The sequence below is a fragment of the Phyllopteryx taeniolatus genome, chromosome 9 (genome assembly GCF_024500385.1).
Source record: "Phyllopteryx taeniolatus isolate TA_2022b chromosome 9, UOR_Ptae_1.2, whole genome shotgun sequence".
NCBI lineage: Eukaryota > Metazoa > Chordata > Actinopteri > Syngnathiformes > Syngnathidae > Phyllopteryx > Phyllopteryx taeniolatus.
The window spans coordinates 6876232-6891238 of record NC_084510.1 but is presented as its reverse complement, the minus strand read 5'-3'; the positions used below and the strand labels follow the sequence as shown (position 1 = coordinate 6891238).

Here is a 15007-nt window from a genome sequence, read left to right as displayed (position 1 = left end):
AAGAAAGGGATAAGCGGTGTTGAGAATGGATGGATGGATGTTTTCCAATGACTAAATGGACTAAATGACAATGAGATGTTGCGCTGTGATTGGCCAGTCTGCGTTTCAGGGTGTGGCTTTGGGGAAAGGGCAATTGCTGGAGTTCAGGAAATTCCAAGGCAAACATCATAACGGTATCTTCAGAGTCTTCCTATTTGACCCTGTCACATCCAAATGAACTTGTATTTAACGTCTTACTGCTTGGGTTGTGACCTGAACGCAATGTTCATTTTTATGATATACTTACATATCCCTCAAGGGAGAGATTCTGTGCTTCCTTGTCGGCGTTGTGGAAGCAGCCATAAGTCAAAGAGCAGGAGCAAGGATTCCAGTCTTTTCCTGCAAGATCTGGCTTGGAACGACACCTTACTCATGTTACAGACAAGTGTGTTTCCAGATTGGACAACAACTCCAGCCTGCAATATGAACCCCAAAACTGCGCTTCTCAAGAGGCAGTTGCCTATAAACTGCTGCTATTATCCCTAATAGTGTTATACAATCTACACATCATACAGAGATCACTGCATCATATTGACAGGTGTGTCAAAGATTTACCCCTCATAAAGCACAGTGAAAAAGTGGCTAGTGCGTATGCCTCATAGTCAAAGGGTCCGGGGTTTGAGTCTACTCAGGCCCACCCGAGTGGAGTTTATGTTCTCCCCGTGCTTGCTTGGGGTGGTGGTGCGAGGGCCATTCAACGCGCTAAATTGCCCAAAAGGTGTGAATGGTGGTTACTGGTGGTTATGTATGTACGTGTCCTGTGATTGGCTGGCAACAAGTCCAGGGTGTAACCTGCCTGACGGCCAAACTCTGCTGGAATAGACTCCAGCTCACCGGTGACTCAAATCAGTAGGTACAATTACAACTGAATAAGTATGACTCATTTATGAATCATAATAATTTAAAAACTGTGGTGAAAAAAACAAATAGAAGATGGACAAATAGTTCTGAAGGTATTAAACAAGAATCAGTCCCACATTAACCAGAGATCAGAAGTTAATTGAGTTTTTTGGTGAAAGAGGAAGTCAGCAGTTGGTGGGAGATTTGAGACGACGCAATAGTGGTCTGCTAAGCAGCCTGCGGAGGGAAAGAGGGAATAGATGATTGAGAGCTCGTCAGCTTGTGGGCTTGCTCGTGTCATGTGTGAGTACACTTGTGCCAACAAACACACCACAGGACAGCTCAATCAATAAAGGGCCTATCTCAACCACATACACACTTCCTGTTGAGGGGAACAGAGGCTGGAAGTTGTGCTCGAGTGTGAAAAGACAGCAGACATAAAATAGATAACTTCAACAATTTTATTTGTGAAAAACTACAAGCAAAATTCATAAATAGACATTTCTATTTGAAGCAAGAAGGAAAATGATCAGGTTAGTCTATAAGCGCAAAGTCGTGCACATGCCAGGAACATGTCGTAGTTCAACATTAGAAGCTGGACGAAAAGCTGTGATCTGCTGAAAAGGCTACATACATTTCCACACCAGAAACATAATGTGACCATTTCACAAAGGGAAACAATGACACATCAGCTAGAAGTTAAACAAACCAAAAATAAAAAGGAAAACTTAAATGATGAAACAAAGAATGAATTATTGTACTGTCCTACAAATGTTCTCACATTCCTTTTCAACAGATCAATAAGTTTTAAAACCATTTTACAAGACATCTTATAGGAAGAAATGAGTTTGTATAATACACTGAGTTGGGAATTCACGTTTAAGATATACAGTCAGTAAACAAGCATTGTATATTTGGATCTCTGACAAACAAAGCTAAAAAAATGTAACCATCTTTACACAGTAAATTAAGGTTACTGGTCGCACACAAGAACAGAACTGCTTGCGCGGAAAGAAAACGAGGAACAAATGACTTCAGCTTCAATGCCATTTAATAGTGTTTGCAGATTTTAAAACTATGTACAAGCAATATGTCATATACTCAAATGGCCATTTGTCAATAATTTAACACAAATCTTTTCACTTGCAGTACTATGTGGTTGCAGATAAGGCAAGTGAAACAATGGCTTTTTAGGCCCATTTCGGAACGATTGTATTACAAAACTGGGTGTAAAAATCCAACATTTCATTTTCAGCCCATTGTATCCACCTGGCTTCTCCCCACTTTGAACACTGATGGCATTTTTTCATACGCAACAAAGTACGATTACATTTTAACCACTGAAGAGCAAAAGAAAGAAAAAGGTATGAGATACATAAAAGGGTTATCCCCTCGTGAGAAAGCACAGATGAACTCGTGCTCTCAAATTCTGCCGGGATGGACCTCAGCCACACCTGGTGTGCTGCGGGTGAGGGGGGCTACATCTATGGTGATGGGGGGTTCACTCAGCCCGCCTCTCACCACCTGCACGTGTCCAGTGTGACGCGCTGTGCGCAGCGAGAGTGAACAATAAGAACACCATTAACATGGATTATATTAGTCTTTATTTAAACTGTTATTCATCTCAAACATTAGATAATTGCAATAATTGCATTTCAAATTTTTATTCATCTATGTATCATGTCAATATGAAATTCCTTTGGTCCTTCAATAAATAAAACTAAGATATCATATACACATTTATTCTTTATACAATTTCATACACTTAAAAGGAAATTAGGTTGTTCTCGTATCAGCTATGGGTGCAAGTGAATTAGAACCTTTAACAATCCTTGCTGTTCTAAAATGAAAGAGCAATTGTGATTTTATTTTCACCTACAATGACTGTAGTCTTTAAATTACTATTTAGCAAATATAAAAAAGGAAATGAAATTGTCAAGAAGAGAACTTATTTGCACTGGTTTCTAGCAGGTTTTGAGGTGTCACAACAAACAAACAAAAAAATTACATTTGTTGAAGTGTGTTTGACAGTTCCATATGGTTTCACCAAGTGAGACTGCGTGCAACTATCCTTCAGTCGCATCAGGATAAACTCCAACTTAAGGGCCACACAACTTCACCTGGAGCCAGGAAACTCAACATTTGCACAACGGAATGGAGCAAATACCAACAGCTTTTAGTGTTTTACACAACAGCCTACACTGTACAGTTAAGGACACACAATACTGTAGAAGATTATGAGTTGAAAGTTGAGTATTTGGACTTCTGGGTGCACACCGCAGCCGTGAAGAAGGTCCCAACAGTGTTCGGAGTGAGACCGTTTTGTTGAGGAAAGGGAGTGGCAATTGGATTCTTCATCACATTGAGTGATTGGAATATCTGCAAAACTTTTCACAGTGTATCTAGCACCTTTGTGTGTGTGTGTGTGTGTGTGTGTGTGTCTGGCATAATTTCAAACTGCAATAAAATCACTGAGGGAAGGATCGGTCTGCAGAGCTACGCAGCCAAGCTTCAACATTATACGGAAAATACCCAAGTATACAGGTGCCACAGGTAATAAATAAGGGTACAAATGATAATAATAAAACAACGGTGGTTATTGTGCCCGGCGGAGAAATGTTCTCGACAAAAACAAAAAGATCGACTTGGCCTCACATCCACGTCCAAATATAAAACAATACATACAAGTGTCTTGACGCTAGCATGGGCGTTAACTCTGTTTAGTCCACAGCTACTTTTCCTTGTCCACTGGAGGCCTTCGTTTCCATGTTAGGTGCACTCTGAGCCCTTCTCCTCATCCAGGTTGGTCATGGAACAGAGGCAGCGTGGCCGTGGGGAAGGTGAAGTCTCTCCCCATTTGGGATCCAAAGTGTCCAGTAACGTGGGGTGAAAAGGGGGTCAAGTGGGCGGGGTCAACAGAGAGAGGGCCAGGCCCTAGAAGGACTCGTCGTGCCCTGCGGAGAGATCTCCTTTGGGCGTGGAGGCACGCGACGAGCCTTTGTCCATACTCTCTGAGCCGGAGCTCTGGTGTTGCTGTTCGGAGCCTGCGCTCGACGTGATCGTGGACGAGGACGTAGACGAGGAACGGCTCTTCTCCTTAAAGTCTGTTATGATCACCGTCACGTTGCCCACGGTGATGGCCAGCTGCTGCGCCGTGCTCCGGTCGATGTTCTTCAGCTTGGGCCTGAGGGGGAGAATTAGTGAGAAAAGGTCAACAGCTTCAGAGGTCATATTGACACAAAGTCCGAGTACATTGAGAGCGCTTTCCCACTTGCCGCTGTGCACTCACACACAACATCTGTAGGCGTTACTAAAAAGAAATATACTATGGTGCCTTGACTTGCGAGTAGGGATGTTCCATACCACCATTTTTCAGACCGATACCAGAACAAGTATTAACGCTTAAGTACTCACCAATACCGATTAGGCTTTACAGAATCAGGATTTTTGGGGCCGAACAGAGAGTTTAAAAAAAAAAACGATAACCGATCCGATCACATGATAGAGGAATGTGTCTATAGAAATGACCTGTTCATTTACTGTATATATTTGTGTACCTAATTGCTGAAAAAAAATTCTATTTACAATAAGTAATGTAACTTTGTTGCTCTATTTATGCCAATGAGGCATCGTGACAGACAGAACAAATGAATGGTCTTCTATTAGATGGCAGGAAGTAAATCCACTTTGTGTGATATTTTTGTTTGTTGGTGTGCTGTGAAATTTTTCAATTGTAAAATATGTTCCTTGGCTCCATAAGGTTGGAAATCACTGCTCTAGTCAGATCGTGTATTCTAATCGGTCAGGTCAACGCAACATTACAACATGACAGAAATAATGGGTGCTAACTTACTGTAATTAAATTATTTTTAATTAAATTACTTCACCCACACCGAAACTTTAGAGCATCATTCGACAGAACGGCAGCATGTTTACGTCCAACCGTTCGTGCTAGCAGTAGCTTGCTAGGCTACATAACGTTTTGTTGCCTGCTTGAGAGCCGTATCGTATTCAAAGTACAGGAACATACCTCAAGCAAGCGTTAAACGAACATCCGCTCCTGTCCTGACCATCAACACACGTTTTTCCCCATTTTGTCCTCATAATATCGTCGGCTCGCTCCACTCTTGTTGCCGTCGCCACGGTAATGGGTGTATCCGTTCGCATTTGAGTTGACAAGATAAAACCCAATGATCGTAAAAAACGGGATGCGGTGGTATCGGAATACAAGGTTTTATTGCAGTAGTCTGACAAATTCGTCTTGTAGTCTGATCCGGCATTACGTATTGTCTGTCTCAGACGTGTTGTCTGTTCCACACCACCAACATGACTTTATTGCCCGTCAGATATTTACAGGTCAACGTCAAAAGACACGTGACAAGGCTAAAAATAAACTAGCTTTTGGATGAAAATATACTGTGCACGATGGCGACGCGGAGTAAATGTCTTTTGCGGAGCCGATCTCGGGGAATTATTACATTAAAGCCGATCAGCATAAAATGCTAATTTTCGGCCGATACCGATAAGGATGATAAAATCGGTGTAAAGTCTAATACCGATACTACTCCTACTTTTGATTCATAAAGTTTCAATTAACACAATGACAGATAATTGTGAACAAAAACCTCTTTCTGACACATGATGATTCGCCAATGTGTCAAGCCGCTGCAGTGTAGCACCAACTATTGGCAAGGGTGACTTAATGTCAGATTATTTTGCCTTAAGTATCGGTGGCTGGTATCGGCAGCCTTCACGAATACCCGATATCTTGAAATAAATCGATATCGGCCTGATACCAATACCTCCTATCAGTTCTTGCCCAGCTCTACTTACGAGTTTAATACATTCCATGGCAAAGCTCGTAACTCAAATTACTCTCATATCAAATCAACATTCTCCATTGATATGAATTATAATGCCATTAAAGCATTCCAGTCCCCCCCCAAAAAAAAAAAAAATGTTTTGTTAAATTTTTAATCAAGACAAATAGAACAGCAATGTATAAAAACAAAAAAAGCATGTAAACAAAAACTGGTTTTATAAATGGTAATTGCGGTACATTGGTACAAGTCAACAACTGTAGTGTTAAGGAAGAGAAACACCCCCCCCCCCAAAAAAATAAAAAAAATCAACCAAGTCCAACTCCAAAACCACATAGCGTATTTTCACGGCCATAAGGTGCACCGTATTAAAAGGTGCAGTCTCAGTTACGGGATCTATTTCTATATTTAACACATACATAAGGTGCACCGTATTATTGGGCGCAGGCATGGTAAAACATACGTTAGCTTAAAACATACGGTAGCATGCATGCACGCTAAAACATACGCTAGCATGCATGCTAGCATATGTTTTAAAAAGGCAGCAAGAGCAAAACTGAGTTCGGTTGTACTTTATTAAAGTATTTAACAATGTACTCACGCTATTTTTTTAATCAATCCTCATCCACAAATCCATCAAAGTCCTCATCTTCTGTATTCGAAATGAACAGCTGGGCAAGTTCTCCATCAAACATGCCGGGTTCCTTCTCGTCATTGTCGGAGTTAGTCTCGTTGCCGGGGGGCTGTTCAGCAATGATGCCGGCTTTTGCGAAAGCTCGGACAACAGTCAAAGCAGATACCTTAGCCCATGCATCCACAATCCATTCACATATGGTGGCGTAACTCGCCCGGCGCTTCGTCTTCTTGACTTGGCGAAGCTCGTTTTCCTCCTTCCTCCACTTGCGAACCATGGATTTGTTGATCTTGAATTCTCTCGCGGCTGCTCGATTCCCATGTTCCTCCGCATAACTGATAGCTCGCAGTTTAAACTGTGCTTCGTAAGCGTGTCTCTTCGTGGGTGCCATTTTCGGGGGTCCTCAGCCAAATCCATGTTTTGCACAATGCACATACCGGCGCTATATACCTCCTGGGGGCGTGCCTTTAGCGTCCTCTTTCACGCGCACCCTTCCCCCTTTAACGTCCGCATGCTGTCCTCAGTCACGGCTGCCTTTCCTCTATATAAGCACCGTGTTGGCAGGAAATGCTCCCAGTCAGTCAGACGGAGCGCTCATCAAAGTCACACAACAACATTTACAGATTTTGGAACTCGCTGCACACAAAAGGCGCGCCGCAATATAAGACACCCCGTCCATTTCGGAGAAAATTTAAGATGGTCGTAAAAATACGGTACATAAATCAGTACCATAACATAGACCCATGAGTACAAGGAATAATGTACAAATTTTAAGCAACAAATGTGAACAAAGACCTGTTGTTACTTGTGAACATTGTTTGAGAGATACATACCTGGAAATATGATTGTTCTTGTTGTTGGTCTTGGTTGCTGATTTGCCAGACTGTATACTCTGTTTGTCACTGGGTGGACTCTGATGGTTATCTGATTTGGGTCTGGGGGAAGACAGACACAAACACCAGTGAGGCAATGACGCCCTCAGCAAAATGTCTCTATCTGCATCCATGCTCACTGACCTGCTTTTTTTGATGCTGGGCTTCTTTGTGAGGGCCGGGATGATGTCTCTCTCTCTGTCGGCTTTGTCTTGGATTGGCTGCTCCTTGGGCTGCTCCTTGTCACTCTTGTCAATGTCAGGGGGAGAAGTGTCTATCTCGGGCCTCACTATCTCCGGACGCTCACCTTCAGGGCGAGCCTCCCCGATAGCGCTCTCTCCTTCACCGTCCGCCCGTTCCCTGTCTGTGCGCTCGCTCCGCTCCCGTCGCTCTTTTTTAGCCGGGGGTGGCATTGGGTACTGCTGGGCCACCTGCTGGGCCACCAGTTGGGAGTTGATCCTGGGTTTCCTGTTGAGGAGAGCCAAGACACAAATATGGATTAGCCTCTTGATGGAGCCTTGTGGCCAACTGTGCTCACGCAACAGGCGAAGGGCTAGCAGGTAGCGCGATAAAGGGGCACAACTCCCAGCCCTCGCAGAGGGAGCTTTCATGGAGCTTCGGAGCAGAGCCGTTTGAGAGCTAATCTCATTAGGACCACGGCCGTCATAAAATGAATGCTCGGGATCACAAGGTGGGACATTTGCAACACATCACTTAGGTCTTCTAATCTGATTACAGCAGGTACAGCCCCATTTGTCACAGGCTGAGACAAGTAGGACGTGATGGAGCTGCCACACTCCCGAGGCTCTTGCATGTTACCACAGCTAAACCTGTCCTGTGCCACCTGGCATAAGCACAATTGTTCCTAAATCAGCCAAAGCAATAATAATTAAGAGAATAATCTTGAAAATGAACACAACTAAATTATTAGGATTGTCGCGATCCGATCACGTGATCGATCATTTTTATCTTATCGGTATCGGCTGAAAAAGATCCATCAATCCATTTTCTGTACTGCTTATTCTCACTAGGGTCACAGCCGTGCTGGAGCCTATCCCAGCTATCTTCGGGCGAAAGGCGGGGTACACTCTGAACTGGTCGCCAGCCAATCGCACCTGAAAAAGATTGCCTTTTTAATTTTTAAAGGTCACAAAGCAAAAAACAAAGATATTGTCAAACAGAACAGAAGTAGCTTAATTTTATATTACACAATTTAACAGTTTGACGTCACCTCTCTGCGACACGCAGGAAGGCCATACATGTCCACAAAGAAATGGAGCCTATCAATGTATTTTTATTTATTTATTTTTTTTTTAAGAGAGATTCAAAAGCCCTTGCAATGTAAACATACTAAAACAGTGGCGGTGAATGTGACGCAAGCTAGAAAAGAGGCATTTTTGTGGACAATGTGGTAAAACAAAAGGTCAGATCACCACCAAGGTAAAGAACATCTGGCGCACGGTTTAGGAATACTGCGTCATTGTTTTAGGAAAGATGTATATGTATTCTTAATTTTTTAGGTTTTAGTATACAAAAGACAGAATATTTTATGCAGTCTAATATGTAATTTGATTACATAATCGTTTTGTGAAACGAATTAAGACAATAGAAACAATGGAGATACGTTTTTTGTTTTTAACGCATTGCCAAGGTATCGGATTGGGACTTCGGCAGTTTCTCAAAATCAAGTACCTCGGACTCTGACTCGGGAGCAAAAAAAATTGATCAGGCCATCCCGAAAAATTGTTGATCAAAATAAAATACTGGTGAATATGAGACAACAATTTGGACCTACAGTTTCTTATTGAATGCCCCAAAGGTCATACAATTTGAAAGCCAACCAAAATTTGGCGGGATAAATACGCTTTTAAGGTTGCAAGAGCTTCAAGTGAGACTTCAGACTTCAGAGCAGTTAGCATCAAAAGACCACAAGTGCTTTTTCTTTGGCTTTTTATGCTGCTACCACATGAGGGTACTAGTCCAAAGGGGAAAAGTCTGATGATGACAATAGATTCAGAAATAATACATTGTGACATAGGAGTAGCATTGCGATAAAATGGCACACTGCTTTATTACCGGGCTTAAAGCAGTCAAAATTATGAGCCTGAAATGTTGACAAGAGCACATGCATCCTATCAATTTTGTTCCGCTTATCCGAGGTCAGGGTCGCGGGGCAGCAGCTTAAGCAGGGAAGCCCAGAGTTCCCTCTCCCACCCACTTCGCCCAGCTCTTGTGTTGGGATACCAAGGCGTTCCCAGGCCCACCAAGAAATAGTCTTTCCAGCGAGTCCTGGGTCATCCCCAGAACACCTCACCACGGAGGTGTCCGGGAGGCATCCAAACCAGATGCCCGAACCACCTCATCTGGCTCCTCTCAATGCAGAGGAGCAGCGGCTCGACTCTGAGCCCCTCCCGGATGACTAAACTTGTCATCCTATCTTTAAGGTAGAGCCCGGACACCCTGCGGAGAAAACTCATTTCGGCCGCTTGTACCTGCAATCTTGTTCTTTCAGTCACGACCAACAACTCGTGACCAGAGGTGAGGGTAGGAACTAAGATCGACCGGTAAATCGAGAGCTTCGCAACCTTGGCGAAGTCCAACTCTCACTGGAAACTTATTCGACTAGTTGGCGGCAATGCGGACCAAACTCTGACACCCGTCATATAGGGACTGAACAGCCCTTATTAGAGCCCTTATATTCCCGAAGCACTCTCCACATTAATCCCTGAGAGACACGGTCGAACGCATTCTCCAAGTCCACAAAACACGTAGACTGGTTTTTCAAACTCACATGCACCATTTGAGGACACTTCTGGCACTGTAGAGCTGGTCCACGGTTCGACGACAAGGACGAAAACCATAGTGCTCCTCCTGAATCTGAGAATCAACTTCCGGATGGATCCTCTTCTCCAGAACCCCTGAATAGAGCTTACTGGGAAGAGTGTGATCCCCCTGTAGTTGGAACACACCCTCCGGTCCCCCTTCTTAAAAAGGGGGACAAACACCCCAGTCTGCCAATCCAGAGGCACTGTCCCCAATGTCTACGCAATGTTGCAGAGGCGCGTCAGCCAGGACAGCACCACAACATCCAGAGCCTTTAGGGACTCCATCCGGGCAGATCTCATCCACCCACGGTGCCCTGCCACTGAGGAGCTTTTTAACAACCTTAGTGACCTCAAACCCGGAGATAGGAGAGCCTGCCTCAGAGCCCCCAGACTCTGCTTCCTCGTGAGAAGGGGTGTTGGTAGAAATGAGGAGGTCTTCGACATATTAGCCCCACCGACTCACAAAGTCCCGATTTGAGGTCAGCAACTGCTTCCCCCTCCTGAGACGCCGGATGGTGGACCAGAATTTCCTCAAAGCCATCTGGAAGTCGTAATCTATGGCCTCACTGAACTGCTCCAATGCCAGAGTTTTTGCCTCAGCGACCACAAAAGCCGTATTCCGCTTGGCTAGCCAGTACCCATCAGCGGCCTCCGGAATTCTACAGGCCAAAAAGGCCTGATAGGACTCCTTCAGCTTGACTGCATCCCTTACCACTGGTGTCCAACAACGGGCTCGGGGATTGCTGCCATGACAGGCACAGATCACCTTACGACCACAACTTCGGTCAGCCACCCCGACAATGGAGGCGCGGAACATGGTCCACTCGGACTCAATGTCCCCCACCTCCCTCGAGACAAGAGCACATAATTCATGATATGCCCCTTCTGGTATGCTAGTAAAAATGCCCGATGACACAAATGTCGGCGGCACGGTGGCCGACTGATTAGCACATCTGCCTCACAGTTCTGAGGACTGAGGTTCAAATCCTGGCCCCGGCTGTGTTGAGTTTGCATGTTCTCCACGTGCCTGCATGGGTTTTCTCCGGGTACTCCGGTTTCCTCCCACATCCCAAAAACATGCATGGTAGGTTGATTGAAGACTCTGAATTGCCCGTAGGTGTGAATGTGAGTGTGAATGGTTGTTTGTTTATATGTGCCCTGTGATTGGCTGGTGACCAGCTCAGGGTGTACCCCGCCTCTCACCTGAAGATAGCTGGGATAGGCTCCAGCAAGTCCGTGACACCAATGAGGATAAGTGGTCCAGAAAATGGATGGATGGATGGCTGGATGGATACAAATGTGTATGCTTGTATAATTGGGTGCTAGCAAAAGCTAACTCTTTATCCCACATTAGTGGCTACTCCAGCAACTTGTGTCATCAGCTTAAACTGCGCAATCATTTTCCTCTATTTAGCCACACACAGTGATGTTTGGTAATGTGGGTTCAGACCGAGCTCTGGATCCTCTCATCGTTGGTATAAAAAAATAATAATAATTAAAATCACCATGATAATTTTACCTCAACTACAAATCCCACAGATTTAAATAGTTTTTTGTCATTTCACCTCATAGACAAAGATGAAACGCCCTATACTTTAAGCCCTGTATAGACCGATTCACTTATTTTTACACTTTACTTGACTGTAAAAAATGCTCACAAGTGTAATGCACAAAGTCAAAAGCCTTCCAGAACCTTCCTTGCCCCTTCCTTAAATGCATGCAAGCGATTTAATTTCAATGTTTTTGTACAGCTGTGATAACATTTGGAACAGGACGGGGCCATCCCCAAACTGTTCCTACAAAGTTTGGAGCAATAAATTGTCCAAAAGCTCTTTGTATGATGAATCCTTCAGAGTTCCTTTCACTGGAAGGAAGGAGACAATATAGGACAATGGGAGACAATTCCATGCTCCCAACTTTGTTGGTTTCCGAACTTGGCTGTGCACCAGTGCACAAAGCAAGGTCCATAAAGACATGGATGAGAGAGTTTGGTGTGGGTGAAATTGACAGAGTCCTGACCTCAACCCAATAGAACACCTTTGGGATGAATTAGAGCAGAGACAGAGCTTCTGGAAGAATGGTCAATAATTCCCATAAACACCTTGTAACAGCCTTCCCAGAAGAGTTGAACCTATTATAGATTCAAAGGGTGAACCGATGTCATATTAAAACCCTATGGATTAGGAATGGGATGCCGCTTAAATTCCTACGTGAGTCAAGGCAGGTGAGTGAATACTTATAGTAATATAGTGCATGTTGTCACTTTTTTGGAGTAGTAGAAATATAAGAAGATAGAATTCCATAATGTTGCCCCAACAACAAAACACGACCGATCCTGTACATGCACAATACATCTCTCATCGTACGGCATAAGCAACAGGTATCAGAAGACATACCTGAAGTAATAGTTTGCAGCCACAAAAAAAAGAGGCCCAGAAGAAGAACCAGTAAATCAGCACCCTTTGCTTCTATTATAGTTCCATGCTGCGAATCATCATGACAATATTCATACACACAAATACAAAACTCAAATGCTGAGCAAGCAAGCAGTCCGACATCCCTTGATACTGCTCAAAAGTTAAGCACAGTGTATTAACGGTCCTTTTAGTCTACTCAGCCAACACTTTCAAACATTCGACAGTCAGATTATCCAATTTATCTCTCTGTGGCCCGCAACAAACGTATCTGATCTCCTCCTGCTGCCAGCTATTTCTGACAGTCCCTCTGCTTGAGTAGGGGGCAGGATTGTGTAGCTGACCACAACTCAATCAATCGGGCCATAATATAGCATCATGTCATGATGCTCAAACCACTAAAATCAATACACCAGCTGTTGTGAATGATGACCCGTGGGCTGTTCCAGTATGCATTACCTTGCATGCTTAGAAGGAGTCCGGGGGCTCCTGTATTAAGATTAATATAATATATATAATTAAGATAATGGGTTCGTAAGATGCTAATATGCACCACCAGGCTGTGGTACGGTACCAGGCCATAGGCCTTTTGGTACCAGGCTGCACAGAAATACTGAACAATGTATATTATTTGTTTTTATCATTTGTTTTATCATTTGTTTTTTAACTTCAAATTCTAGCAGATTATCTCTGTTCTAAACTGGGCTGTTATAAGGCAGCCTCACACTGAAGACCTGCCTATTCCTTGACAACCAGAGTAGGAATTCTGTTTTTAACTCTTTTCACAATCACTTTTCTGACATGATAAAGAATTCCATTGTAATGGACTGAGATATACACATGCACATAGGCCTCAAGAAATGTCACCAAATACCAAGCCTAAAAAATACCATTACTCACACAGGCTTTGTGAACAAATAATATCTATGTAGCAAAAACACAAATCAAATAAGCGTGGAAACTATCAAGTGAAATAAGTGTGGCCAGTTGTCAAGGAAGAAATATTGAAAAAAATTTACACGTTTGGTGATGTGTGCCACTGGTTGCAGTGAGAGCAGACACTAGCTTGTGGTTACGTTTGGGCCCTGTGGCCTTATGTTGCAAAAGAGCCACCACGATATCAAATATTTACTTAATGTTCATACTTGGATGCACACCCTAAGCTCTGCAATTGATGTCCTAAAGTAGGTCCACTTCACTATATTAAAAATGTATTATTAATATTAATTTGTCCTGCGATTGACTGGCAACCAGTTCAGGGTGCACACCGCCTCTTGCCCAAAGGCAGCTCCCCCTTGACAAGTAGTATAGAAAATGGATGGATAATATTACATGACATCCAGAATAGTAATCAACATTCTCTAAAACTTGGCTTGATGTGGTTATTAATGGATCAACCATCAAACCCTATCCAACACAGTCTTTTTGCAAGCGGCAAACGCGATGACGTTGAGAGCAATAACAGGAGTAAACTCATGAGTCCAATTGAGGAAATTGTTCCCACGCCATGCTGCTGCCAAAATGTTGCTGGGGAAATCACACTGAGTAAGTGCAAGCCCTCACAGTGGGAAATCCTTTTACGGTATATTACCTCCCCCCCTTTGCACTACAATAGACTATTTACAGCCCCCCCCATGTTTACTCTTCGATTCTGCTGTTGTTGGCGGTATGTGTGTCATTCTCCACAGGATGCCCCCAAATAACTATCATCATCTTTAAAAGCTCCTTAGACAGTCAGACTGGAGATCTTAAGGTGCATCACTACCTGTACTCTGCTAAGTTCAGGTACTGTTTGTCAAGATGTTCTCCATGCTAATGCTGCTTTTTGCAAAAGTGAAACATTTGAGAACATTTTAACCAATGTTCTTATTTCCCCTTTTTAAAAGTATTCAGTAGTAGTCTAAGCTGACGGGCAGCACTCAGAGATGCAATGACTGCATATGGCGTTAAAATAAAATAAAAGGTATTTTTCGTGCAAATATTTGATATTTCCCCACATTCTTACAGTGTACAAAATAAGTACACAAAGCAACTGTCTGACGGAGCCACGAAACAAAAACATTCTTCACTTTAACAACAACTTAAAAAAAAAAAGTAACTATGTAACAGCAGTGTTTAGCAAGGTACAGCCAACACGAACGTATTAACCACTGAGCTAAACTCCCTTGCTGTTATCACACCAAGAACTGGACTCTTAAGATGTAGCTAGTGGTCTCCACTAACTGTAACGCACTTGTTGGAATTTGTTTATCTTTTTCATACTTAACAGTCACACTGAGAAAGCTCACTAGATAAAGACAGTACTTCCCTTTAAAATTGCAGAGGTATGGTGAGATGTAAAAGTGGAAATAAATAATTAGCAATTGTGAGTGAATTTAGGATTCCACCATGAGGTCTACATCTGAACACAGAACACTGAAGTGTGTGCATGGAGACAGAGCTAGACATGATTAGGATTCCCACATAGTTTCCAGGCAGGACATGCCCTGCTCCAATAATACTGGCTCCAGGAATACTGGCTCCAGGACACGCTCCGCTGTACTATGATTGGCTGCTGCAACCA

General features: G+C 43.4%; 1 protein-coding gene across 2 annotated transcripts in view; it reads right to left on the bottom strand.

Moving 5' to 3' along the window:
• Positions 1–1326: 1326 nt before the first annotated feature.
• rybpb (RING1 and YY1 binding protein b) overlaps positions 1327–15007 on the bottom strand; it is a 43478-nt gene continuing 29797 nt past the window's right edge. Inside the window, exons 3-5 of one of the 2 annotated variants that reach the window (XM_061784740.1) lie at positions 7350–7673; positions 7167–7268; positions 1327–4063 (exon numbers count right to left, since the gene is read on the bottom strand). In XM_061784740.1, the coding sequence (XP_061640724.1) occupies positions 3814–4063; positions 7167–7268; positions 7350–7673 (676 nt within the window). In that variant the 3' untranslated portion in view covers positions 1327–3813. Of the gene's footprint in view, positions 4064–7166; positions 7674–15007 lie in introns of both variants that reach the window. The other variant, XM_061784739.1, reaches the window with a different exon arrangement.